A 27,861-nucleotide genomic window follows, 5' to 3' on the forward strand; every position below is an offset into this window, starting at 1 on the left:
TTGATCCTATTTTTAAGTCCTTTGGACTTGTTTGTCTGTGGAATTTGGGGTCAGGGAATGGCAGGATGTTTATTTTGGAATTGCTGCAGGGGGATTGCTCGGAGGAACCCTTGAAACTGCTTTGTGTGAGAGAGGAGCAGGTTACCCTGCACAGTATTTAGTTGACCTGGCTCTGTGCTGTCAGGGTTGTTTCTTGCCCAGATCTTGAATGCGTGATTCTTGGTTTAAATAATGAGCTTGAGCTGTGGCTGAATGTGTCCTGTTATCTGTATGAATGGGGCAGAATGTTAGTGTTTTTAAAAAAGCCTAAATCTCACTGATACTGCAGTGAATTCGTCGTTCTTGCCTTGAAATAATTGAACTCGTCTCTTGATTTCTCAATTCCAGAGCAGGGTGGGGAGAAAATCTGGAGCTATCTCTGCACCAGTGGACCTGTGATGAGCAACTCATCTTCCCTGCTCCTGGCTGAAGCCTTTGAGGCCATGGTCAAAACCAGATGAGGGTTATTTTATAATTACACAGTGCAATTAAACAACATAATTTAGTTCAAATATAATACAGTGAAATTAATGCAGCATGAATGCGATGCAGGCTCTGTTAGTGTCTGGTCTTTTAAGGTGCTCATCTTTGCTTTATAATTTAAATCAGTCTTCCTGCACTAGAGCATCTGGGAAGGAGGTGGACCTGTGAAGCTGTGCGCTATCCTTCTGCCTTGGTAAGCTTGTGCTCTTGGAGATCTCTTGCTTTTGGACTTGCCTTTTGAAGGAAAGAGTGGCCAGCTTGGGGCAGAGGTGACTGTGAGGAGCAGAGAGTGTCGTTGAAGCAGTCCATCCCTTCAGTACTGGTCTCCAAGAAAAGAAGGCATCTATAAAAAATGTGCACCCACAGGAAGAGGTTATTCATTTGATGGCTTTTAGTGACTCCTGAATTTCTGCTGCTTTAAAGGAATGTGTTGCCCAGCTGGAAGCTGCTGATCTGTAGGACTTAATTCTTCCTCCAGAAGCTTTCTCTGCCTCTGTGGCATGGTAGCAATGCTGCTTCATTTTGCAGATTTCCCATTTTATGGTTGATGGTTAAAGTTGGAACATTTCTATCTCCTTCTGCCAAGAAGCGTTTAGAACAGTTTTCATGAGAAGCATTAAAAGTTGGAGGTCCACAGCTGATGCCCTGGCTGCTCGCATTAGTCACTGGGGGGTAAATATATTTAAATGAAGAGCTGTGGCAGTCTTGCTAGCTGAGTAATAAATTAGGGCTGAGAAACTCCATGAAGTTGAATCTTAATGCCTTGGCCTGGAGTTGCAGGGTGGGGTAGTAAAGCTGATGGAATGGCGGGATGTTTCTAAACAGAATGTGCCTGCCCTTAGTTACGCTGCCACAAAGAACATAAATATTGCTGCATCACAGCTGAAATGCTGAAAATGGCTTTTTGTTGGTGTTGCTTTCCTTGGTTCCTGTCTCCGCTCAATGTCAGCTCTTGGTGCTTTGCCTCCCCTTGGTAACAGCAGCAGGTAGGGGAGAGATCCAAAGTTTTGCCTCCATTCCTCTGCTTAGTGCCTGAATCCTGGCACTGTGACACCAATCTGTAGGAAATTATAGTGCTTGAGCACTTTCAAGGACCTGCTAGAAATATTTCATTATCTGAGGAATTTTGTGGAATACCCAGAAGGTGATTATAAACCCTTGGAATGTGGCCGTGTCTCCACAGAGCACTTCAGCCAAACAGCATTTTGAGGTGACTCTGAAACCTCCACCAACACTCTTCTTTTCAGACTTGGGTTTGGTGCCTGCAGCCCTCAGGCCATGTGTTCCTGGCACTGGAGGATCCCCTGCCCAAGCTGCCCACGCTTGGGTGCTCCTGCTTCAGTAGCATTAACAAAGCCAGTGCTTGCCTGGTGGCCACAGTGCCAGCGTGTCCTAGGGAGGCCCAAAAGCTGTTCTAGTGATGAAAAAAACGTGTCAAAGCACAGGCAAGGGTCCTGCATGAGCCTTCTGACTCAAGTGTAAGGCCAGAGTTGCAGCCTCAGAAGGATTTCCTTCAGAACAGGAATTGAAAGTTTGATCAAGTTTCCTAAGGTGATTTGCAGAAGTGCCCTGCCTGTCAGTGTCTTTCATGTCTGTCACACCTCTGGTAGCTTCTGTTTGCTAATTTGGCAGAAGGGCTTTTGTACCTTATTTATTTAAATTAAATACATAAAAAATAGACAACTGGAAGGTGGAAGAGTTTTGGCTAAAAAGACACTGAAGCTCACCTCCCTCCTGTATGTGACCCATTCAGTGTGTATCTCAAAACTCCAGATTTCCTGCCTTGCTGGACTTGGGGGTTTACCCCTCAGGGTCTTTCTCTTTTTGTAAGGACTCTTTAGTACTTGTTAAGACAGAATGTCCAGTGGAAGCTTCCTCTCCAATTAGGATATTCGTTGTTTCTGTTCCATGTGGATTCTCTGAAGCCTCATAAGGGGTTTTGTTCAGCCTTTAATTCAATTAAGAAATCAAGCAAGAGATGTAAATCTTTTTAGTCTCATTAGTTTTGGTGCTCATGACTACAGCAGTAAGAACATCTCCTGCACAGTACAGCTGAGCAGCTTAAGGGAAGGAGTGTTTTCCCAGGCTGAGATTTCAAGTGTTGCAGGAAATTTGTGGATGATTTTGTTTCTTTGGAGCAAGGGGCAGAGGAAAGGTTGCAGTCACCTGTTGGTGGTGGTGGCTTGGTTTAAACCTGTTTCTGAAGCAGCAGAAACCTCCTCTTTGATAGAAACCCGCTTTCCAGCTTGATGAGTTCTATCAAAGGTCATTAACAGGTGTGAATTAGACTCGGAACAGCTGGTGGATGGTGAGTGATACCAGGAGACAGGACACACAGTGGTGACTGTCACATTAGCTGCTCCTGCACATGTCCTTTGGCACTTGCTGGGAAGCAACCTGCTTGCTCAGAAACAGAAGGTCAGACTCTGATACCTTGTAGTCCTCACATTTAAAAAGTGACATCTTGTGTTTTACTTCTTCCTTGCCTTGTCTCCAGGTGCCTCAGCTGCCAGCCCAGTGTCCTCTGTTTCTGTTGCCAAGGTCTTCATTGCAGAATGAGTGACAAGTTCAGCATGATGCAAAACTTTCCTTATTGAAGAGAAAGTTGGAGTCAAAACTCTCTGTTTTATCTTGGTGCCTTGAGTTCTGGTTTTTATTAAACCTTGGGAACTTATAAAACATTTGTGTGTGTGTGTGTGTGTGTGTGCACGTATGTGTGCATGTATATATAGATATATGTATACACACATCTGTTGTGTTTATCTTCAAAATATGCATTTTTATGGCATTTGTATGGAAGATCATAGTCCCATCTGTTTTTTTTTCCATAAACTTTCCTACTTTAATTTCCTGTGGATTTTTGTACTACCTTTAGCTTATGTTCCCTTAAACACAGAATTGAATACTAGGATTTTTACACACTGTTGCTCTGTTTTCAGACAAAACCAGGAGTTATAAGCCGAGTTTTTAGGGACTTGCTCTGGCTGGCTGTGCACTGGAAACACAAGTGAAGCCAAGCCACATTACAGTACATGCCCTGAGGCAAACAGACCCTTGCTCTGCCCTGCTGCAGCTGTATATTTAGCCTATATGCCCTTTCCAATAACAGCCAGGAGAAGATGCCTGGAGAGGAGTGCGAGTCATCATTTCCCTGAATGCCATCCCCGGGATCAAGTGCTGCTTGAGCCAGAAAAGCTGCCTTGGTAACTCTGCCTTCTATAAAATTGCCTGCCCCACCCCTTTTTTTTTTTTTTTTTTTAAACCCAGGTGAAGTTTAAGCATTCCTGTTCATGATCCCACTGGATCCTTAAGAAAACCCATTTTGTTTGAGTTACTTTGGCTTCTGGTCCTTTTATTAGAGGAGAGTGTGGGCTCATTTCTCATCTCCCTAGTGCCCCAGTGCATCCCAATTTGTTCTCTTCCAGCTGCTTTCAGGAAGGATCCATTTTATACCTTTGGTTCCCATCACTTTTCTCTGCCAGCTTTCCCTTGAGATGGGGCAGGTTCACAGGATGCAAGAGGTGTGAGGTGACGTTGTTGAAGCTGTCCCTCTACTTGGGCTTGTTGGTGGATGTTTATATCCTAATTTTTCCTAGCTGCTGGCAGCAAGCAAATGGCAGTTCTACCTGGCTGCAGTGTTTGTAATTACAGGGGAAAAAAAAGATCTCTGAGGGTTCTAAATACTTGGGAAGATAATATCTGAGTTTCCTTTCAACTGAATGCACTTGAAGATATCATCTGAGTTGGCTGTCTGGGAATAACAAAGTGGAGGAAGGGATTGATTGTGGTTGCTGAAACTTTCATCAAAGAGTCAAGAGTGTTGCCCAGCCAAAATCTGCAGCTGCCGGTCACTGCCGCAGGTCAGGCACAGCGGGCACTCAACACATGGCTCGAGCACAGGGCAAGTAGCTCACAGAGCCTGCAAGGGCCAGTCCTGCAGGGTGCTGAGCAGGGGGACACCCAGATGGTCTTCCAGCAAGTCTGTCAGCTCAGCGTGGAAGTGCGTTGTCAAGAGGCACCTGTGGGTACCATACTCATCCCTCCTGCTTCCCTCCCCAGGGCTGCAGGAGGCTGGGGAAGGTGCTGCCTCCAGAACAAGGCTTGCCACAGCATCTTGCAGAGGAAATGTGCTCTGCAGGGAAGAAAAAACATGCTCCAGCTGCCAAAAGGGATCTGGTGTCCTTTGTGCTTTTGTTGCTGCTCTGCAGTGCCCCTTGCATGTACCTCAGCAGGAGTGCCCTGACTGTGGGTTTTTGGGACTGCCAGGCTGTTTCCTTCCCTGCACAGCACTTGCTGAGGTGCTTACTGGAGCATATTCTCAGTGCTTACCTTTTCCAGGAAAATAAGTTTTTCTGGGAATGGATTCCCCAGCTGGGGAGGGCAGTGTAGTAGCCCAGCTTCTGGACAGATGCAATACAGGGGCAAAAAGGAAAACTAAGCTCTTTGCATCTTTTCTCACTCTCACAGAGTGGTAATGAAGGTAGCAGAAAGCTTCCTCTCAGCTACAGGAAAGTGAAGTATCTCAGTGCTTGCTCTAGCAGAATAAAAACTGCTGCAAGGTGTTGATGGCGGTGACCACTTCCCGCACAAGCGTCATGAAACTGCCTGTGGCCTCTGGGACTTGAAAGCAACAAGTTGGTGACAGGTTGCAGGCGAGTTTCCCATCAGCAGGAGGGTGCTGCTTGTTTCCCTGCCCAGCACACATTATTAGCACTGCTGTTTCGGGTTTGTTTGAGTTTGTTTTTTCCTCTAGATTGTTTTTTAGTGTCAGAGTTTCCTGTTACTGACACCAGATGTGCTGGAGACGAGCAGCATGGAAATACAAGAAGGGACAAGGATGAAAAAAGCAGCTTTTTTTGTACCTACGTCCTTTGGGCTGGGTGTCACTTCTGGGCACCTTCACCACGTTTAATGTTGTGACAATACATGGTGGGCACACCATGTTGAAATGAAGTTTTAGGTGAAGAATTGAGTACAGCTTAGTTGGTATCTCCTGAGCTGATGGTGTCTGGGATGACCAGTTCCTGATGGCTGTGTGGGGGAGAGAGTGGAAGGGCCTCCAGCAGCCTCAGGAGCACTGATCTGGGGCTCCCCACACAGGCAGGTCTCTCATAGTCTGATCTCTGATCGTGAGCTGCTGCTGCTGCTTTGGTTTTAGTGCATATGTGGCTTTGAGCAGGCAGCTGTGAGTGCAGCATTAAGCCAGAAACTGTGTGAGCTTGTCCTCCAGTCTCCATGCAAGGCCACCATCTCTAGAGATCCCTGGTTAGTGTTGTGCAGGACAGGATCCTGTCACTCCAAGGAATGTGAGTGGGGAGCTATGTCTGGTGGTGAATCTTCTGTCCTTTTCCTGACCTGTTCCCTCATGGCAGAGGCCTGCCCTGAGTCTGTGTGTGACCAGTGTGTCTCTGTGTGGTTGTTCTTCTATACATCCCTGTCTGTAACTCATCCCGTGTGCAGCAGCGTCTGGAGCTTGGGTCATCTGTGAATGCACACGGCAGAAGTCACTGAGGTTGGAAATAACCCCCAGAGGCGTTTGCTGCACTTCCCATAGCCTTTAACATAGTCTGTTGGAAGGGCTGCTGCCTTTGTTTCAGGGTATGTCCGGAGCAGGGCAGGCACAGAAACTGACTGTTTCCTAAATTTCATGCTCCAGGGTGTTCTTTGTACATACTACACGTCAGGCTTGCCAGGCTAGCATGCTCTTGGGCTTGAAGAGACTGCTAGTTCATAACTTGGTGATGGGCTGCTGTGCCCAGACACCCTCCCTGCCCCTGAGCTGTTTGTCCCTCCTGCCCCCCTCCCTGGACTGGTTCAGCACAGCACAGACGTGCACAGAGCACCAGCTGCCTCTGCCTGGGCCGTGCCGCCAGGCTGGCACCGGGGGTGCCTGCTGTCATGTTTTGGAGCGGGGAGCACGTCCGGCAGAGTGCCATCTTTGTGTGCCTGGCCAGGGACACTGGATTTCATCATTCCTGCTGCTGGCTGCCCTGACTCGCAGGCGCGCGATAGCTGACGGGACTTGCCCGGAGATCCTCCTGTGGAAACACGCACGGGAGGGAGATCTGTGCAGAGACAATAGCTCTGCTCTGCAAAATTGCACCAAGGCTTTTTGTCTGAGTTGGCTTCCTTAAAGGCAGGCCACTTGTTTAATGCTTTCTTTAATGAGGATATTGGTAAATAAGCAATCAGGTAAGTAGGATTCCTCCTAACTCCTAAATACCTTATTAACTAGAGTCAAGAATTGCACAGCAGTTACTTGAGCTTTCTGCATGCTCGGCTCAGTGGCATTAATATGCTGGTGGTGATTAATTACCGCAGCCCAGTGATGTGATTGTGTGCTTGAGCAATTGGATTAGATGCAGCTGGACAGAGACTTCACTTTCACTGGTTCTTGTTGAAGTGGTGTCCTAATTGGCCACAGGAAGAGTCATTTGTAGGACAGCCACCTTCCTCTGGCTGGGATGCTTCCCCTGGCCCCACACTCCTGGGTCTGTGATGAGCAGAAGGAAAGGTCTCTGGGAAAATGTGTGGCTGGGAGTAGCTACTTTGTCGTTCCTCAGTCCTTCCTTTCAGTCCCGTCTTCTGCCTGCACTGTTCAGTGTTCCTGGATAACAAAGGTACAGCATGTTCCTACTGTGTCAGAGAGTCTCATAGCTGCATGGAGAAGGAGCAAATTCCAGGACTGCCTTGACAAGTCAGCATCATATCAAATGCAGCACCATAACTTCACCAAGCAGGCCCAGTTCCTTGGCTCTGTGAGGGAGTTTGGCACTGGAGATCAGGAATCAACTTTGGCACACGTAGCGAGTGCTAGGACTGAAGCAGATGTTGATACTGACTTTGATGTTTCATCCTACACTCTGAAGGCTTGAACTTGAGACCAAAAGAGCTCTCACAGAAGCAGAAGAATAAAGAGAAAATCTGTTCTTTCAGAAGATCAGACAGAAGGAAACATCCTGAAATTCAGGACTAACCTGAACCTTTGTGTTTGTTCTGTGAAACTGGGCAGTGCAGATCCTGCTGGAAGGAGGAGCACGGTGCAGTGTAGAGAAGCTGGGGTGGTTTAGCCTTCCCTCATAACTGGGAAATGCAGTCTAAGTCAGTCAGCTCTGTGGCCTGATGCTTCCCAGAGATCAGCAGAAAACCGCCTGCAGAATTCCATCTGTGTTTGGGTCTTGGCCCTGTTTTGAATTTCTGGGAAACTGTGAAGCATTGAGGTTTTTGCTCCTGGAGGGCTCCAGTTCTGTGCCACTCACCGACCATGGACAATAACCCAGAACAGTGACTTGTTCCAAATACAGCAGGGATGATTTCTCAGTTGAGTCAGGGTTGTGCCCATGGGAGTGCCATGTGAGGTGGTGTGGCCTCTCAAACCAGAGGCATTAGACAGGTCCCCATCACTCGTTCCAGCCTTGCTGCAGATAACATGAACTCTTCTGCAGCTGCATCCAGACCCACAGTGCTGGTGGTCAGTAGACTTGCAGAGCAGCACTACTGGCTTTAGGCAGGGGATCCTATCCCAAAAGGTATTCCACCTTGCACTGATAGTCCATGTGGACCTTAGCACTGCAGGGTAGTGCCTTGTACAGTTTTACTGATAGCTGCAACCACCCTGCTTTTCCTTCTTCACACGCTGTGAGAAGCTGGCAGTGTTTCAGCTTCTGTCCATTGTGTGGTGAGGTGGAGCTGTGTCAAGAGGTGTTTTTTTCTGGTGGTGCAAGTTTGTTCTCAGCTCTTCTGTTTGTTCCTTGTTATCAACTACTGAATTACTCCTGTACCTCCTGTGTGCTCCACTCCTATATGCTGAACCTGTTCTTCTGTAGTTTATTTAAAATGAAACTCTAAATTTGCAGCCTGCAAGTGTCATATTATCACATAATGGGCAGTTACTGGGCTGAGGGGCACATATTGGACCAGTGTTTGTTGCCTACTTCAATAAGTGTTTCTAAAATAGGTGATGACTTCATCTTCCTCTCCTGCTCACCACAGATATCAAGAACCTTTCTGCCCAAATGCTCCTTTCCATCCAACAAAAACGCCCCAGGCTGGATCATGTCATTTGGCTGAGCAACACAGAGCTGTACCACGCTCATGCACCTCATGCACGAGCTCCACTGCAGTGTGGCAGGGCAGGCAGTGGCCTGAAGCACCTCTCCAGGTGTTTGTACAGTTGTACACTGTGTGTCTGGCTGTCCGGGGAGTCTTTCCTCTGCTCAGGTGTGGATACTCAGTGCAGCAGTGAGAGGCAGTCACATTTCCTTGATAGCATCTTGGCCCCACAGCAGCCATGGGGTTGCTGCCACATTCCTCCCCCAGCCACAAGTCTCTGATCCTGCCTGTGCTTGCCGTACACATCAGGACTTTCCAACAAGTGAGTTTCAGGAGGAGTAGCTCATGTACAAGGTGTCATCACTGCAGTGGCCATGCTTTAGGCTCTGTGGAGGGTGAAGGTAGTTCTTTCAGCTTTTTAAGGCACAGTGCAGGGACAAACAGTCCCCTGATTTCCCACTATGATGAGCAGTGACTTCCTCAGGACCTCTTGAAGGTGTCTGCATCATCTCTGTAGTTCATTCACATGGCCTGTTGAAAATTCTCTGCCAGATATCTACTGTGGTATTCATTTACCTGCAGAGATGACTCTGTGCTCATCTGAAATCAATTGCAGTGTGATTCAGATCTTCCTCTGACCGCACAGGGAGCTGGTAGGAGAGATGTGCCCTATAGGGATTAGGACTTGTCCTTACCCAGCAGCCACTTCCTGAGGATAAACTCTGGAGAAGCAGCTCAGGCACCTCTCTCTGGCACTCTCTCTCGTCCTCTGCTGGTGGTTTTTCACACTGAGGATGGTGGGGCACAGAATGAGCTCCCCAAGGAATGGTCATAGCCCCAAGGCTGACAGAGCTCAAGAAGCATTCAGGCAAGGCTCTCAGGCACATGGTAGGATTCTTGGGGTGTCTTGTGCAGCACCAGGAGTTAGACTTGATCATCCTGATGGGTCCCTTCCAACTCAGCAGATTCTATGGGTCTGTGTTACTTTGCCTTTGAGAAGAGCCTGGCTTTGCCTTCCTTGTTGTTTCGTCTGGTATATTCCCCTCCCAGTCAGCTCAGACAGTTGGAAGCACAAGAGCAGCAGGGAGTGGGCTTTTTTGTGGTACTGACCTTCTTACCAGCCATCCTCCCATCTGTCTTGTGGTTTCCAGCAATGTTATCCTGCCTCTGCTGTCTCTTTTGCCTTTCACTTGAGACAGGTTCTCCACAGAACAGTGGTCAGATCAGGTATCTGCCTCGTGGATCTTGTAGCCAGAGGTTATTGCATTCAGCTCCTAATTCCTACTACCCACAGCCCTCTGTGCTGGCTGCAGCTCTGCCCTGGGCCCGTTACCTTGGGGTGGGAGGTGTCAGCCCTTCTCTGTGTGGGGTTTATTGTGAAAGGCCCATGGAGTGGTGCAGATGCGCAGGCTGCATCTCAGCTTCAGCTCAGGCTTTAGGGTGAGCAGCCAAACCTTATCTCTGCTGTCGCTCCTAGAGTGTCCTGTGGTAGCCTTAGGCTGGGTGCTTGCATGGGCAGACCCTCTGCCTGCTTCTGCAAGCCTCTGGTGGGCGATACACCCTCCCTGGCACAGCACAGTGGGCAGCTGAGCCCTGTCGTGCTGCTGCCAGAGCTCTGCAAGGGCAAGAAGCAGTGGGATTTCCCTTCTCAGACAAACTGGCTTCAGGGTCTCTTAGGACAGCCTGATGTGCATCAATATAGTGCAGACAGAAGAGACTAAAATAAATCAGGCTGGGGGCCAGTGGTTAGAGGCTGTGCTGGTTTGCTCTAGGAATTTGGAGCCACTTCTCTCTCAGCCTGGGAAAAAGGAGTTGGTTCAAGGCATTAAGGAACCCAGTCTTATGTGCTCCTGGCATTAAACAACATCTGCTTGATGTGTGTGTCTGTCCTGCCATCCTGTGTAAGCCACCATTCCACTCATTACTGCAGACTAGTTACCAGGGGCTGTGCTGGCTGCAAACTGGGATACCAGAGTGGACAGTACAACTCCCCTTGGGTCCTAAATGTCTCTGTCCTATTCCACGAATCTGTTGGTCTCCTGCAAGCAGTCTGTGAAGAGGAACATGATGGCAGAGATCTGTGACTGCCATGGCTGAATGCAGTCTGGAGGGAGAAATAGCTGGGAAAGCAAAGGAGAAACAATGGTCAAAGGAACAAAGGAGAGAAGGGAGATCCAGGGAAGCAGGGAGGTGGGAATGATGGGGAGGAAGTGAAAGAACAAAACAAGAAAGTGAGGTTGAGCTGGAGATGTGTCTTGGCAGAGTATGGGGAGAGGTGAGCTGTGCAAGTAGGAGAGAGCTGGATGATTGCATAAAACACTGTGTGTGCATAGCTTGCTCCAGTCTGATTTGAGGCTGCATGTTGCAGCCCCCCAAATCAACTGAGAACACAGTAATACAAAAAGCTGGACCTGTGAGGAGACCTGGCTTGAAAATCAGCCTCGTGGGTCAGGGGAACAGAAGCATCTGTCATGTGTCAAGCTATTAGGATGGCAGCTTTAGACTTCCAAAGGATTCTTGTTATCTTTCCTGCTGGGTAACTGGCATTTAAATCCAGTGATATTCCAGCCTGCCTTCAGCCTGCCTTGAAAGGTCAGCTATTAGTGTTGTGCTCAGTCTCAGCTTTGGTTGTATCTCCCCTGTCTCCCTACCTGTGGCTATCTCGGGATGCTGTGTCTCCAGAGCAGCAGAAACATGGCTGTGTGCATGGAAAAGCAGGAGGATCTTGTTTCTTTGGAGATGGTGTATGTTAGAAGAGGAGCTTAGAAGCTTGTGCTTTCTGATGGTTGTGGTAACTTGCAATTAAATCAAAAGTTGAGGCACAGAGAGTAACATGGCCAGTAGCCCTCTGCCTGTTGCAAGATCACTGTGAGTTGACTGGGTGGCTTGGTTATCTTAATTAATGTGCTGATTAGATTTCTTACGTCTAACCAGGTTCCCAGGACTCCTAGGATGAGGCTGCTGTGAAGGACTGGTGGATCCCCTGCTGTGGTGCCTGCAGATTCCCTGTGATCCCCTTTCTGGCTGGAGCACCGTTGCCAAGGCTGCCGAGAAGAATGACTGTTGGATGCCTACTGCAAGCCCCTGTCCTGGGGAGGACTTGGCTCCCCGTGCTGCTGCTGGCAGCCTCTGCTCAGTGCCACTGGCCCAGCGAGCCGGCAGAAGTGGTTCGGGACTGGGAGAACCAGCTGGAGGCCTCCATGCACTCGGTGCTCTCGGACCTCCGGGAGACTGTGCCGGCCGTGGTGGGCATTCCCGACAGCTCTGCCGTGGTGGGACGCTACTTCAGGGTCTCCATCCCCACAGATTTAATTGCTTCCAATGGAGCAGTTGTCCAGGTGAGAAACACCATTCCCCGAGGATCGTTTTTGGTTGTATTCGTGCAGGATCAAGCGAGTCACCCCACTAATGGGCTGGGTCATGGGGGTGGCTGCGAAGCAGCCCAGCAGTTTTGTAGGACTACAGAAGAAGGATTTTTATAAAAACTTAGTCTCACATCATTGCAAAGTTTCTCTCTTCTGTAACAGAGAAGGCTTCTCAGGGATGACTAATTGAGTTTGTTGGCTGTATTTAAACTCTGCCCCTGGAACGATGGACACATTCATGAGGAGATGTTGCCGTGGGATCTGGGGAGCCACGGATTCCCTGGGATTGCTGCTCAGGCTCGGGGAGTTTGCTTCACTGTGGTAACAAAACATTGCCAGACAAACAGACCCTGTCCTGCCAGCAGGACTTCGGGCTGTTTGTGACACTGTCTCTCCTGACCTGTCCCCTAAGTCCCCTTGGGAAAGATGGTTGCCTTTCCCCTTATCTGACTTAAACTTATGCCACTGGCACTGCAAGGACCTAAAAACTGAGTTTTGGAATCAGTCCTGTGTGCAGGAGAGTTAGAATAACCCAGAGGAAGGCAGGGACATGGCCAAACAGGTGTGCTCATTGTTAGTCCTTTCCTGGAAGGGTTTGCTTGGATCATGTGAAATTCAGAAAATTCTCTTCTTAAAAAACAGAACTGCCTTCCAGTCTCAAGATTTCTTTTCAAAGAGCATTATAAAACATTATAAAAAGACAAGCTTCTGGCGTGTCTTGGAAGATCAGAGGGAGATGGAGGGCAAGTCAGGAGCAAGTCTGACATCTCAATTTCTCCTTGAAGACAGGTTTGGTTTAGCTCTGTGTACAGTCAGTTATCCCAATCCTGATACGTGATCCTGCTGGCTCCAGTGAGGGTGCCAGACCATGATGTGCCAGGGTGGGCAGAAAATCTGAAGAATGCAGCTGCTGTGGACAGAGGGTCAGACAGAGGGAGGAGGGCAGTGGGTGAGCCCCTGGCCAGAGGAGTCCGGGAAGGGGCCAGGCTGGTCTCAGTGACTCTGAGCTGACCCATGGCTGAGGTCCCTGCCCGGCCTCATCCACAGCCTGTGCTCAGAGCACAGGGCACCTGTACAGCACTGGGCTGCCAGAGCCTGTGGTGAGCCCTAGATCTCATGTTACAGAAATGATAACTTTGGTTTAGGAATTTGCATCCGAGTGGCTTGTTCTGGTGTTGTCTAATAGCTGCTTTGATGGCGAGAATAAGTGTCAGTATTTATATAAGAGCACAACTTCCTCTGTCGTCTTTTCCTGGCACAAAAGTCTTTCTGTGATAGCTCAAGTAGCTGCAGGAAAATACCAATGGATTATTTCCAACCCACCTGATGTCTTCAAATTATACTTCTGTCATGTAGATGTGAGGTGTGTTGACCAACACCAGCGTGCCTGGAGAGCCTGGAGTCGACTGGTCTGCAGCAGGATCCAGCAGCTGCTGGTTGTGTGTAGTTCAACAAACTCTGGCAGTGATTTTCATGCTTATCCCTGGGTTTACCCGAGTGCATGTTGCATCTGTTCACCTTGAAATCGATTTTAAAAATGCAGCAGGCTCTCACTGCTGTCTCTGGAAGGGCTCTCCTTGCAGAGAGTGGATGTTGGCTGCTGAGCACAGCTGACCTTTGCTATGGAGATTTGATTCCTGGCTAGTGAGAACTGCGTAGGCAATTTTGGGTGCTAGGGTGCATTTTTGTTTTACTGGTAAGTTTCAGGGCAGATGGCTCTGGTCTTTTTCTCAGGCTGCCTGCCATTTCTCAGCTGGAGCATAAGACTTCTGAATCTTACTCTCTGGTGTACTTAAACCCTTCTAAGAAAGAATGAGGGCTGTGCCTTCTGAGATGGGGCTGGGCTTACAATGAGACATGGTTACCTATATTTTTTCCTCTTAAATTTCAAAGAAATTGTCTACAATTTTTTATTTAAAAAATGCTGACAGTGGCTGTCCCCAAACTCCCACTGGAGCCTGGAGAAAGTGTGATTGCTTCATTTCTAGATGATTTGCACTGATTATTTCTAGGATTGTGGTAGGGTTTGCCTTGAAGCTCCTTCTCAGATCCTCTCCCTGCTTGTTAGCAGATTCCAGCCAGCTGTAGACAAAATACTTTTCTCTGCAAACTTGGTTGTGGGATGGAAACAATGCCAGGCATTTGCAGCGTGCTGGAGGAGTGCCCCATAGGCATGCACTCCTGCACAGTCAGGTATGTGCTCCTGGGAGCAGTTCCCAGCCTTTCCCTGACACCCCCAAGGCTGCTGAATAACAAGTGAGAGTTTTATGGCTAAGGACAAAAGCAAGTTTATTTGAATGTGCTCAACCTGCAGAGAAAAGAAGTAAAAAACTGCCGCATGTCATAATTTCAGAGTCTGTTTCCACATTGCTCAGAGCCTGCAAGGCACTGGGGCTGTGGTAACACTCTTCCCCCCTGCCTTGTGTTCCCAAGCAAGTGCCTGGGTCAGCCAGTATTGTGTCCTCTGAAAAGCAGCTGGAGCTTGCAGGTATTCCAGTTGTTGGATTTGGCAGCAGGTCAGTCCAGATGCTGTCCTCTAGCTTCTTCACCACAGCAGGGCATCTGGCTGTAAGACTGCTCTCCTGCTGTCTGGAGGTGGCTGGAAATTAAATTCCTTACTGTGCCTTCCTAAAAGGCATCTTGCAGCCCTTACTGTCATATGTGACACCAAAACATTGGTATTTTTACAAGGTTTGGATTAAACCACCCAATCTCCTTGTATCATACAGCCCCCTTGCCATACAGACAATGTGTGGGTGGGTTGCCACTGGCTCCCACTGGCTCCTGGCAGATGCTGGCTAGGACAGAGTAAACATGGGCATTAGTGCTGGTACCTTCACCAGCACACATCTCCTTAACCCCATTTCCACTGAGGACTGTGTGGAGTCTGACCTGTTACCTCTCAGCTGTCAAAGAACACATGCTCTGGTCAAAGACCAGTTGGATTTCCTGTTCCTGCCAGTTCTGTTTGAAGCTACTCCAGAATTTGGCTGCTCTGATTAAAAATGCAGCTTCTAGCCTAAATTTAGAGATGGCTAGAAGTATTTATATGTGCTGCCCTTTAGCCTAAATAAATTCTACCTTCATAATATTTACTTCCCTTATGTATTTATAGGTGACAGGCTTATTCCCCATCTTGATTTTATTAGGTTAAACAAGCCAACCTCTTTAGTCTTTCTCATAAAATAAGCTTTCTTTCCTTCCCCTCAGCTTTGCAGCTGTCTTCTGCACCTCCTCCAAGCAGGAGTTTATTTTTCTTATGTTTGCATGACCACAGCGTTACAAAACATTCCAGATGAAATTCTACCAGAATCTTCTATAAAAGCATCAAAACTTCCTTTTCTCTTCTATAAATAACCTTGTTTGAGATATCCTACGAACGTTTGCTTTTCCATGTCTGCTTTGCTTTGGTTTGGACATCTTCCGATCAGCTGAAATATGCAGGTCTGTAGTTTTTGCTGCTTCCAGTTGTTGAGTCACAGAAGAGGACAAAAGGTGAGGTGCATGATTTGGGGTGGTGGCTGTTGCCAAACATGGCTCTCCACTCATCCCACCAGCCAAGGTATGCTATCCCCACAAGGATACGACACCCAAAAGGAACTGAGCCCTTGCACAGCCTGATATCCTAAATGCATATACCCACAATACATAGAGACACTATTAAATAACTTTTATTTAAAGGTGGATCTATAAAGCATGCTGGAAGGAGAGTAACTCCTGGTGAGTGCTGCTTTCCAAGGCACATCCCTGCCAGAGCAGGAGATTTGCTGTTTCTTCCTTGAAGGTCATGTAAAGCTGCTGACCTGCCTTCAGTCCTGGGAATGTTCGGTGTGGGATGAATCCCGCAGGGTAGATCTGCATGGGTTTGTAGCCAATGCTGAGGAGCTCAGGTGGCCACAGGTGAGCATCTCCAGGTATGTCTTAGCCTCTGATTATTTTTAGGTTTGAAGTGCATGGTTTCACTGGGGCTTTTTTGGGAAAACAGGTAAAACATGTAGCAGAGGCCCTGAGAAGGTGTCTCTGTAAGCAAACATAGCTGGTAGGAAAGTGATTAGAACAGAATTCACTCAGATGAAATACACAGTGCAGCTATGGAGTGGGTTTGGAGATTATCAGAGACTGGATATTCATCTGGGAGAAAAGGAGTCTTGCTTTCATAGAATCACGGAGTTGTTTAAGTTGGAAAATACCTTTTAGATTATCCAGCCCAACCACTAACCCAGCGCTGCCAAGTCCACCACTAAACTTTGCAAGCAGGAGGCTGAGTTTCCAATGGTTGTTCTGTTTGCCATCTGCTGAAGTGGCTTTTATTGAACAGCTTTACTCTCATCAGATTTCAGGGACCTTGATTTATAAACAGTATCCATAGAGATTGGGTTGCAGGAGTCCTGACATGGGTATCTACTGTCAGGGCTGTGCTGCTCACCTCAATCCTGCTCCAACCCCAAAGCCAAGGGCTGGATGTTGGCAGCCAGCCTGCAGTGCCAGGACACACTTGCTTTCAGGGAAGAAAACCACAAAATACTGACTTTTTTTTTTTTTTTCCTCTTGCAATGATCTTTATTTCAAAGCATTTTAACTGAATGTGAAATTTATTAAAGTGGCATGTCTCAAAGGAAGAAGAGAAGCAAAGAGCACTCCCAAGGGGCTGTGTCATCAAGCTGGGTATCTTAAAAGGCTCTCTGTGTCAAGGCATTTGAGCTTCACCTCCTCCCTGGGGTCCCTCGTTTTCTTGGACTAACTGGGAGGTGCAGCAACAGCTGCTATTTACAGGAGAGCACACTGGGATAGCTGGCAGTGCCTGGAACAGGTCCAGGCAAAGGAGAAGGCTTGGGCAGGGCTTTGCTTGGTTGCCACGCTGCAATCTGAGCGATAAGATAAGCTGATAAGATTCCTGCGGGGAGGCCGAGGGGGACGCTTATCTTCTTCCTGCAGCGAGACCGAGTCAGAGAATTTGGCATTTTCAGTGCACGCTTAGTAACAAGCTCTGAATTTGGAGGGGTGGAAAATGTGACTCAATCTAATTATAAACTGGCTTTTCAGACGGGCTGGGAAGTTCCTTGGTTTGTCCTGCTCTTACAGGTTGTTGCTCTGAGCATCCAGGGAGACAGAGGAATGTGACGATAATGAGAATCCTGCTAAGGAGCAGACCTGAGACTGCAAGATCCGGTCTGCCTTTCCTTGCCATGCTCTTGAAAGCCAGCTTTCCAGCAATCTGCTGATGGCAGGAATAAATTGCCAGGGCTGGTTAGCTGTGTAGTGGCAGCATTAAACCCCCAGCACTTGGCATCCCTGCTTTGTGGTATTTTTGCTTCCCTTTGGCCTTCTGCTTATAAAAAGTCGTGCTGAAAGAAGAGCCTGACCAAACTTTTTTTTAAAAGCTGTTTGAGGCTTTTCCTGCCCCGTGCTCACCCCCCGGACAAGGGATAAAGCGGGGTGTGGGCAGCCCGTGCTGACCCCAGCCCTGGCGCGGGCGGGCTGTGCCTTCCCGCTCCAACAATAAGGCTAAACAAATCCTTCCAAGCTGCCTGCATGGACCGATGAAAGGAGGATTTCTTGGGACACTCAATGTTTTGTAGTGACCTCCCAGTGAAACAGCTGTTGTGTTCCCTTGCCCAGGCAGAGTGGGACGCTGAATGGTGTCCTTATAGCCAACACAGAGGCGCATCTGGAAAAGAAGCCGTCATGGCAGGAGTATGCGAGGGTGGCATTAGCTGGGCGTAGCCACTCAGCCTGCACCGTTGCAGAGCCATTTTACTGATGGTGAAGAAGCTGGTCAGACAAAGCCCAGCTCGTGTAAAAGGCAGGCTGAGCCCACAGCACAGCCCTATACCCACATCACAGAGGAGGGGAGCTCCTTTCTGTACATGAGGCTTCACTCGCTCCTTGAATGGCTGGGAAATGCAGATTAGCAGGAGACACGTAAACTTCTCATTCAGATTTTCATGAGCAGATGAAAGCAGAGCAGCTACTTTGAGTAGCTTTGCTACCTGGTCCTTCAGAGGCTGGAGTTTGAACTTGAAGATGAAGGCCAGGACCAGTGATGTGGCCTCTGCAAGCTTACTCCCCCTTAGCTCAGCTTTCTGGGCTGGGTTTGATTTGTTTTTCCAAAGCAACAACTTCAGTGCATAGAGACATACAGGAAGGGCTTTGCAGGGCTTTGGCTGGGACCAGCAAAAATGTGGGGTTAGTTCAACCATACTGACCTACCTGTGCATAAAGGAAGCACCAATTACTGGCTGATCTTGTGTAGCTTTTGGTCTCTGAACAGAGGTGGTGAGCTCCTGCTGGTAATGAAGGCTCGGGTCACCGAGACTGATGTACTTCTGAAAGCCAGTCGAGTTTCTGAGCTATTTTTAGACTTCCAGGGGCAGAGACATCTGCATGAAATGTCCTGGAGCAGCTTGTTTTTGTCCATGAGTTCCTGGGCCTTTTGTGCAAGGTACACAGCAGCCCAGAGGAGCAGTGTCTGCTGAGGATACCCAAAAGCCCTGGCAGGTATCACAGTCCCTTCCCCAGGGAAGCGTCTGTGTTGCAAGTCCTCCCTGCTCACTGTGCCAAGCACAACTTAGCTTTCTCCAGCCTGAGCTTTCCCACAGCACAGCACTGCAGCAGCACCATAGCTGTTCCCAGTGAGCCGAAGGCTCTGAGAGGTGCCCATCTTCCTTGCACCAGTGTTTTCTGGGCCTTGTTTCTCTTGCCATGGCCTGTCTGATGTCCTAGTTTGCTGTTCTGTTGTGTTTAAGGAAAGGAGGTGGGCAGTGAGGTTGGAGGCTCCTTCACAGAACCTCTCCCAGATGCACACAGGCCAGCCTCCCTGGCAGGATTCCTTGGGGCCAAGAGCTCACAGCTTCGTAGAATCATAGGATATTCAGAGTTGGAAGAGACCCACAAAGACCATCAAGTCCAAGCCCTGTCCCACCACAGAAGAACATGAAAAATGGCTATGTGTCTGAAAGTATTGTCCAAACACTTGAACTCTGGCAGGCTCTGGCAGCTGTTGTGGGCTGAGGGCTGTCCAGCTCCTGTCTTGCACCATCACATTCCATGACCCAGTGCAGCAGCCTCTGCTGCCATGGGACCTGCCTGGGGCTGTGGTTCCTGGACAGTTTGGTCTGCAGGCACAGTGCAGCCTTTGTGTCCGGTGAGGAGTGCACCTGATGGATCCATAGGCAGAGCCTGTCTCCCAAAACAAGGACTCTCCTCTGAGCTGGAGCCTGCAGGCCCCATGCCCATCCCTTCTGACATCCAGTCTGACTGTGCTCATTGCCGTACCCACAGTTCCAGCAGCACTGGGGTGGATCTGAAACCAGTGTCACTCCCCCAACTTGTGTGGGACAAAGGCAATGGGAATCTGCCTGCCCATGGATCTGATTCAGGGCTGAGGCTGCCTATTGCTTCTGCTGCCAACACTGCCCATGCTGCAAGTATTAGCAGGGGGTTAAGATGAAGCTTGGGCTTAGGCAAACAGCTTAGGCTTGACTCTTTCTCTGCAGTTATATTTGCATTTGAATTGCATTTGAATTTCCATTTTCTTCCCCTGCCTGCTGGTTAATTGCTTAGAGAAGCCTGAGTGTGCAGACTTGGTGTGACACTGGCTGGGTCAGTCAGTTGGGCACAGCTCAGCTCACCCTCTGGAGGGTCCAGCTGGGATGTTCCTCATTGCCGGCCATGTATGTTGGGGGGATGCTGAAGGAGTCTGGCTACAGTAAATTGTCATCAGTAATTACACCCCAGATAAAAACCTGGCACAGGGCCTGTCTCTCAGCAGCTGCTGGACACAGGGAGGGGAGTGGAAGAGGACAGTGGGAGATCTGGCAGAGCTGCAGGACTGTCCATACTGACTCTGCCCAAAAGTAGTCAGGGAGTTTTTTGGACTGGTTTGAAAGGAGTCGACTCCCAGCTGCTGCTGCTGCCCATGCAAAGGTCTGTCAGCACAGACAGGGGAGATCCCATCAGATACTTCCAGGACTGGGAAGACTTCATAGTGGTGTGCCATGGTGGAGACCCATGGCAGGATCCTGTGGCAGGATCCTATGGTACTTGTCTCATGGCAAAGGGTTTGCTGCCTCCTTTTTGAGGGATTTGTCAGGAGAAGGAGGACTAAACACCTGGAGGCTTAAAGGGCACTCTTGTAGGCAAGAATGTAGTTTTTGCCTGAATTCCCTCAAGGCAGAAGTTTTGCTCACTGCTCTTTTGCTTATCTCTGTCTTGTTGGCTACAGGGCTTTCAGATCCAAGTTTAAAAAAACAAATCAAACTGAGCTATCTTCTTTCATGAGCTGACCGCTCTTGGCTGGCCTAAAAATAACAGGCCATGTCTATCTGAAAGGATTTTGTGAACAAGGTCTTCAAAAACCAGCCAGACCACTCACTGTATGTATTTTAAAGCACAATCATGGCTTATTTTTTAATGGTCTTCGATACACTTGCCAGGCTTGTGTAATCTTTAGCCAATAAGCATTCATTTACAATTATGTCAAATAATGGGAAAACAAAGACAGCCTTTTAAAAAAAAAAAAAACTTGGGCAATAGAAGAGTTAATTTGAAACTAGACCCCTTGAGGGAAATGACAGGGCTTCAGGCTGATACTTACTGCATACATAGAAAACTGGGAAACTTTTAACATGAAAACTAGAGATCCCAAATCATTAACTACATGTAGCCTCAACAAATACCCTTTGAAGCAATATCGGAAGGAAACATTGCTAGAACAGAGTCCAGGTCTCCCTCCTCCCAGTTTTGCACCACTGCAAACACATCAGTGATGATGGACAGGACAGACTCACACCAAGGACTTCACTGGTCAGCGTTTATTTAGGAGCAAATATTTTTATCCATTGTGGTAACAGCTTTATTTATCTACTCCAGTCTTTCTGGGCTCTTCTTTGTCACATGAACATGGGTGATTTCTACTATCAGGTCAGTTGTTGTGTTTAAAGCAGTGCAGAGGCATCGAATGCTTGTGACTTGTTGCCTTCTCAAAGATTTCCCAGGGGAGGCACAGGATTCATAGGAGTAATACACATAAATTTGATTTTCTTAATCAACTCTTGCAGAGCCTTTAGAAACAGTCCACATTTCCTTGCAGGCTGAATACAGCTGAACTAGCTCAGCTCATTTTAAATCAAGTTTAAGTGGGTTTATAAATGTTCTGCAACTGTCACATCCCTGCTAGAACAAGTCATCCCAGTCAGTGATTGCTTGGCCTGTTTTTGTTTTTCATGAGCGCCTAGTTTTTGGTGTGAATCTGTCCAGCTGCAGTTTCCTTTTCTAGCTTGGGCCCTACATGTAAACTATAGGTTATAAATGGTTTTCCAAGCGGGAATATTCAGACTGCCCTGTGCCTGCCTCGCCGTCACTTCTGTGTGTGGGGTCAGCCACCTTTCTGAAGTGAGTTTGGCTGTCAAAATAGGAGCAGACATGATTGAAGAAAGAATCACCTTGTGAGATGAGACTGGGTAAATACTGCTGGTTGTAGGTCTCCTCAAGTCATGCCAGTGCCCAGGGAGGAGGCAGCATCAGAAAACCCCAGCTCTCAGGAAAGCTCTGTAGAGTGTGTGATCCTGCAATTAAGGGCTTTTGCAGAGTGCACAGAAGGGGAATATTTGTTCCAAATGTAGCCTAAAATTACACATTCAGAGTGAATTTAACCACTCGCTATTAAAGTTTTTATTCTTCTTGGTTGTGTAAGCCTCAGTAACAGTGTGGCTTTGTCCTGGCTCCCTGTGTTTCTGTTCCTTATGTGTGCCCAGCCCTCCATTCTCCACAGTGAGCAGGTTAGTGGCTAATTTTGGCACAAGAGGATAAAGAGTGGAACCATCCAGCTCCTGTAAATGCCACTGTAAATGCTTTATTGCACTGGGCAGTGTTCTGATATCTCAGTTTTTAGAGGGTGTGATGAAATTACACTTTTTTAAAGGAAGATGGGGGCAGGTCAGTTCTTCTGGCTGGGCAGGAGCAGACCCTGCCTTTGTTCTCTCTTCGCAGAAGAAATGCCAAGGAAGGACAATTCATTCCTTTGTTCCTGCAGGAGCGAGGCTTGGCTCCCTGTGTCCAGCTCAGGTGAAGGGCTGCCTTTCCTTTGGGATGTCTGGGCTCAAAGCAGCTCCTGTTCTTGCAGTGGAGGAGGAGTGAACACAGCCACAGCCCTACCCTGTCCCTGCCAGACACGTGGGTAGACGGCAAAGCCCAGGGGAAGGATGCTCACATGTTGGTGCATGGTGGCATATATTGAGGTATAGGGCCCTTGGGACAGCTTCCTCCAGCTGTTGTAAGCAGGAATCTGAATACTATGCTCTGGAATATGGCTGGTGACAGTTAACTAAAGCTGAGAGCTTTAAACTTTGCTCTGTAAGCTGTACCCAGCATGTGGCTCATGATATGCTTTCTGGCTTGTCCAGGCTGGCTGAAAGTGGGGCTGGTCCTTCACAGAGGAGAGGAACAAGGGTATTGCCTGTGTGATTGTGGCTGAAACCCTCAGCAGCTCTTGCACAAAAGCTTTTATGAGCTGCTCTTGCCAAAAGGCTTTTGGGTCCTGCATTATCCTGGCAGAGCTGTGCATCCAGACCCTTCAGTGTGTTGAAACCCACAGTGTGGGGGTGAGCCCCAGGGTGCTCCCTGAATCCTGCCTGCAGCCAGGGAGTAGAAGTGGCACCCAGGATTCAGTGTCCCCAGCCCTGCAGCACCAGGCATCCTTCCTTGTCCATCCGGGGGCTTTCCCCAGCAGGACCTGCAGTCTTGGCTAATCCAGCCCCGGCTCTGCACCTGCTGCTGGAAACAGGAATGCTCCTGCCAGGCAGGTTTCCTTGTGAAGCTCCTCTCCCAGCTTTGCATTTGGGTAAATTATGAAATATGTATAAGCTTTACAGAACTGCAGAGAACCAAAGCACCCTTTCAGGAGGAGAGCTAGAGCCTGGCTCTGTATTGGGTTGCAGTGGCTGCAAAATGCCTCTCCATAAGCCCCAAAGCATCCTGTTCGCTCTGAGCATCGGGGAGATACCCCGTGGAGTTCTGGAAAGCCCCGCCAGAGCACTTGCCAAACGCCTCCAGGCCTGGGAGGTGATAAAGCTCAGGTTACTCACTCTGGAGTACCTACAGCCCCGGGAAATGTCACAGCCCACCGAGCTGGCAGCCTCACCCCTTCCACTGCACGGTTCCGCTGTGCCGCGTGATCCGCAAACTGCTGTAGAGCAGGCGGATGTCAGCTGCCAGCAACTGGGGGGGCTTGGGGGTTTGCACCCACCCTCAGCTACAGCCCAGGGGAGGAGACAGAGTCCCAAGGGCTGAAAGAGGTAGTAAAGAGTGTGTTGGAGTCCTGAGGTGCCTATGCTCTGAAACAAAGTCTTCCCTTGCAGCAGCAAGTTATTATGTGAAAAGGAGATCCTTCATTTTTAGCTAGCCTGGGGGTGAAGTCAGACTGGCATGCTGTCCTGTGTCATGTCCAGCAATTTCCCACCCCTTGTGTCACATCCCTGCCTGCCTACCCTGGCCATTACATTGGCTCTGCTCCCTTCCTCCATCCTTGGCTGCTGTTCTTCTGGCAGAGCAGGACAACACCATGTAGTCTCAGGATTTCCTGCTGCTTGTTGAGAGCTGGTGTGCTCCAGCCAGGCCAGGGACTCAGAACCATAGCTGGTCAGCTTCCGGCCCCTCTGGGTCATCCTGGCTCTGGAGACAGTGGGACAAGCTGAAAGTAAGTGGAGAAAATACATGTTCTGCTGAGCTGCTGGAGCGGTGGGCTTGATGTATGTAGGTTGGGTAGGGTGTGATGGGGTGAGGAAAGGAGCAAGATGGCCAAGATGGGAGGGGAAGGAATGGGAAGAGGGCAGTTGTTGGATCAGCTCTGCTGTACAGCATAACATTGCCCTCAGCTTTGTCACTGTCCCCATGACGTAAACACGCCGTCTGCCCTCAGAGAAAATAAACCACTTGTGCTTGGCAGTTGCACAGCAAGTATTGGAGCACTTGCAGGCAAGGGGGCCTTGTGGGACTTTATGACCTCTTGTGGCTCCTTAAGCACTTTGGGTGTAGTGCACCCCGCACAGCTCATCCTTGCCAACACGTGGAGGAGGAGGCAAAGGCTGCCGTGCTCTGGCCAGGATGTTCCTTCCCCAGTTGTTACACTTCAGATTTTTTTCTTTAATCCTTGAAATTAAGCACTACTGCTGATAGAACCTGTCCTAATGTTATACTTCTAAAAGCTTTTTTGTTTGTATGTTTGTTTTTGTTTGGTAGATCTCCGAAGCTGGGAAGGACTCCTTGCCTTCTTGGTTGCACTGGAATGCAGAGAGCAGCTCCCTGGAAGGGTTGCCCCTTGACACGGACAAGGGTGTCCACTACATCTCGGTGACCACTCTGCAGCCCTTCCCGAATGGGAGCTATGTCCCACAGACCACAAACGTCTTCTCTGTTGAGGTCCATCAAGAAGACCACAACGAGCCTCAGTCGGTGCGAGTGGCTGTCCAAGACACGAGTGACACAGCACCCTTCGTGTGTGGCTCAGAGGAGCCAGTCACTATCCTGACTGTCATTTTGGATGCCGACTTAACAAAAATGACACCCAAGCAGAGGATTGAACTCTTAAACAGAATGAGAAGCTTTTCAGAGGTGGAACTTAGCAACATGAAGTTGGTTCCTGTTGTAAATAACAGACTCTTTGACATGTCGGCCTTCATGGCTGGACCAGGAAATGCAAAGAAGGTGGTGGAAAACGGGGCCTTACTCTCATGGAAACTGGGATGCTCCCTGAGCCAAAACAGTGTCCCCAACATCAGCAAGGTGGAGGCTCCAGCTAAGGAAGGAACCATGTCTGCCCGCCTTGGCTACCCTGTTGTTGGCTGGCACATTGCTAACAAGAAACCTCACCTCCCAAAGAGGATGCGGCGGCAGATCAATGCCACCCCTACACCTTTGACTGCCATCGGGCCGCCCACCACTGCCGCACAGGAGCCACCCACCAGGATTGTCCCCACCCCAACATCACCCGCCATTGCACCTCCCACAGAGACAACGGCACCCCCTGTCCGGGAGCCCATTCCCCTGCCGAGGAAGCCAACAGTCACCATCAGAACCAGAGGCCCCATTGTCCAGACACCCACACTGGGCCCGATCCAGCCAACCAGGGTAGCAGAAGGCACGGGCACAGCCTCTGTGCCAATCCGCCCTACCATGCCTGGGTACATAGAGCCCACAGCAATGATCACACCGCCCTCCACTACCACCAAGAAACCCAGAGTCTCCACCCTGAAGCCAGCCACGCCGTCCACAACAGATTCCTCCACGGCAATAACACGAAGGCCCACTCGAAGGCCCAAAACGCCTCGTCCCACAAAGCCTCCCAGCACAACCAGATCCCCCATCTCCAAGCTGACAACGGCCTCTCCGCCGTCCCGTGCGCGCACCACAGCCAGCGGGCTGCCCCGGCCCTGGGAGCCCAACGAGCCCCCCAAGCTGACCAACCACATCGACAGGGTCGATGCCTGGGAGGGCACATACTTTGAGGTTAAGATACCATCAGATACCTTCTATGACAAGGAGGACACCACCACTGACAAGCTGCAGCTGACCTTGAAGCTGAAGGAGCAGCAGATGATCAAGGAGAATTCGTGGGTGCAGTTCAACAGCACCAGCCAGCTAATGTATGGCATGCCAGACCACAACCACATTGGGAAGCACGAGTACTTCATGTATGCCACTGACAAGGGCGGGCTTTTTGCTGTGGATGCTTTTGAAATCCATGTCCACAAACGCCCACATGGAGACAAGTCTCCAGTGAAGTTCAAGGCCAGGCTGGAAGGGGACCATAATGCAGTGGTGAATGACATCCATAAGAAGATCATGCTGGTGAAGAAGCTGGCTCTGGCGTTCGGTGACAGGAACAGCAGCACAATCACAGTGCAGGACATCACCAAAGGCTCCATCATTGTGGAGTGGACGAACAACACACTGCCCCTGGAGCCTTGCCCTCGGGAGCAGATCCGGACTTTGAGCAAAAAAATTGCGGATGACTCTGGCAGGCCGAGCCCAGCTTTCTCCAATGTCCTGCAGCCTGAGTTCAAGCCTCTGAATGTGTCTGTGGTCGGTTCCGGCAGCTGCAGGCACATCCAGTTTGTCCCCGTGACCAAGGATGGCAGGGTGATCTCGGAGGCGACGCCAACGGTGGCAGCAGGCAAAGACCCCGAGAAGAGCAGCGAGGACGATGTGTACCTGCACACTGTCATCCCTGCTGTGGTGGTGGCCGCCATCCTCCTCGTGGCTGGCATCATTGCCATGATCTGCTACCGCAAGAAGAGGAAAGGCAAGCTGACCATCGAAGACCAGGCCACTTTCATAAAGAAAGGCGTGCCCATCATCTTCGCCGACGAGCTGGACGACTCCAAGCCCCCGCCATCCTCCAGCATGCCCCTCATCCTCCAGGAGGAGAAAGCCCCACTGCCCCCTCCAGAGTACCCCAACCAGAGCATGCCGGAGACCACGCCGCTCAACCAGGACACCATTGGGGAGTACACTCCGCTGCGGGACGAGGACCCCAACGCGCCGCCCTACCAGCCTCCCCCCCCCTTCACTGCACCCATGGAGGGGAAAGGCTCCCGCCCGAAGAACATGACCCCGTACAGGTCCCCACCGCCCTACGTCCCCCCTTAACAAACGGGAGGCTCTCGGGGGAGAAGGGGCCTCCAGCTCCACACCGGTGCTGCCTGTGGGCCGGCAGCCCCCTCGCCAGCCGGGAACACGAAACCCCAGCCCGCTCCCCAGCAGGCTCTCCCCGGCTGCGCCTGCCACACCGGAGCGCTCGCAGGACTCGGGGGGACACTCGTTTTATTTTTGCCTAACAAGCTTTGGTTTTATTTTATTCATAGAAAAAAAATTCTCGGCTCAAAGATGCCTTCCCGGCGGCTGGGCTTTGGCCGGGGCCGGGGCGGTGGGCAGGGAGGGGGGTCGGGTCGGGTCGGGCCGGGTCGGGAGGAGCAGGCAGCACTGGGGTAGCACTCTGGGTCTCCGCTGTTTGCCTTTAACACTAACTGTACTGTTTTTTCTATTCACGTGTGTCTAGCTACAGGACGTAACATGAAAGGTAGCCTAAAAATAATTAAATTCAAGGGACTTTCTGAAGTCGATGGTTTAAGTTTTTACATTTAATCTGCTGTTTACCTAAACTGGGATGTGTAGTTTTGGGAAGGGGGAGGGCAGTGCTGTGCTGCAGGCGAGCTCCACGGGCTGGTCAGCGGGGCCAGCCAGCCTCCTCCTCCTCTCGGGGTGGATCAGCTTCTTGGTTCAGGGTTTGTTTATTTTATCATTTTATTTTATTTTTAATCAAAGAAATCCTATCTTTCTCACGCATCATAAAATAGTCATGAGTTGGGTCAGCCTGGCCTGGGGTGCCCATGGCTGAGCAGGGGGTGCATCGCTGTGTCGGGAAATGCTCACGGAAGGATGAGCTGAGCCCTGTGCCACGACAACTTCTCTGTTTCCCAGCGAGCACCAGGGTTGGGGGAGTCGATTTTAAGCAAAACCCCCTCCCTGTGGGGTTTTGACAAGAGTAGGGTGTGTTCTCTGTCCCTGCTGCTCCTTGGGACTGTGCAGCAATGGCCTCGCTGGCCTCACGCCGGCACTCCAGCCTGGACACTGTTGGAAAAGATAAAAAAGTTTAAAAAAAAATTTAAAAAATAAATAAAAATAAAAAGTAAAGAAAAAAGCGCGCCAGGAATAGTTAATAGTTAAAAAAAAAAATCGGTGAACTCTCAAATCTAATTTTTTACTAAATTTTTGATACAGACTCCGATTGTTTTATTAAAAAAAAAAAACTTACAAACCGGTGTGCGGCTGCCAGCAGTTTGTACGGGCTCAGCCCCCTCGGACTGGCCCCGGGGACCCGCCACGGTACCGGTACCGTCCCCATCCCCTCTGCTCCCCGCCTCGG

General features: G+C 49.6%; 1 protein-coding gene across 8 annotated transcripts in view; it reads left to right on the forward strand.

Moving 5' to 3' along the window:
* DAG1 (dystroglycan 1) overlaps positions 1 to 27,837 on the forward strand; it is a 50,420-nt gene extending 22,583 nt beyond the window's left edge. For all 8 annotated transcript variants that reach the window (XM_083869708.1, XM_083869711.1, XM_083869714.1 and 5 more), the window contains exons 2-3: positions 11,509 to 11,912; positions 24,177 to 27,837. In XM_083869708.1, the coding sequence (XP_083725834.1) occupies positions 11,631 to 11,912; positions 24,177 to 26,585 (2,691 nt within the window). In that variant the 5' untranslated portion in view covers positions 11,509 to 11,630 and the 3' untranslated portion in view covers positions 26,586 to 27,837. The remainder of the gene's footprint in view (positions 1 to 11,508; positions 11,913 to 24,176) is intronic.
* Positions 27,838 to 27,861: the final 24 nt, after the last annotated feature.

Source organism: Zosterops lateralis (genome assembly GCF_965231275.1).
Source record: "Zosterops lateralis genome assembly, chromosome: 11".
NCBI classification, from domain to species: Eukaryota; Metazoa; Chordata; class Aves; order Passeriformes; family Zosteropidae; genus Zosterops; species Zosterops lateralis.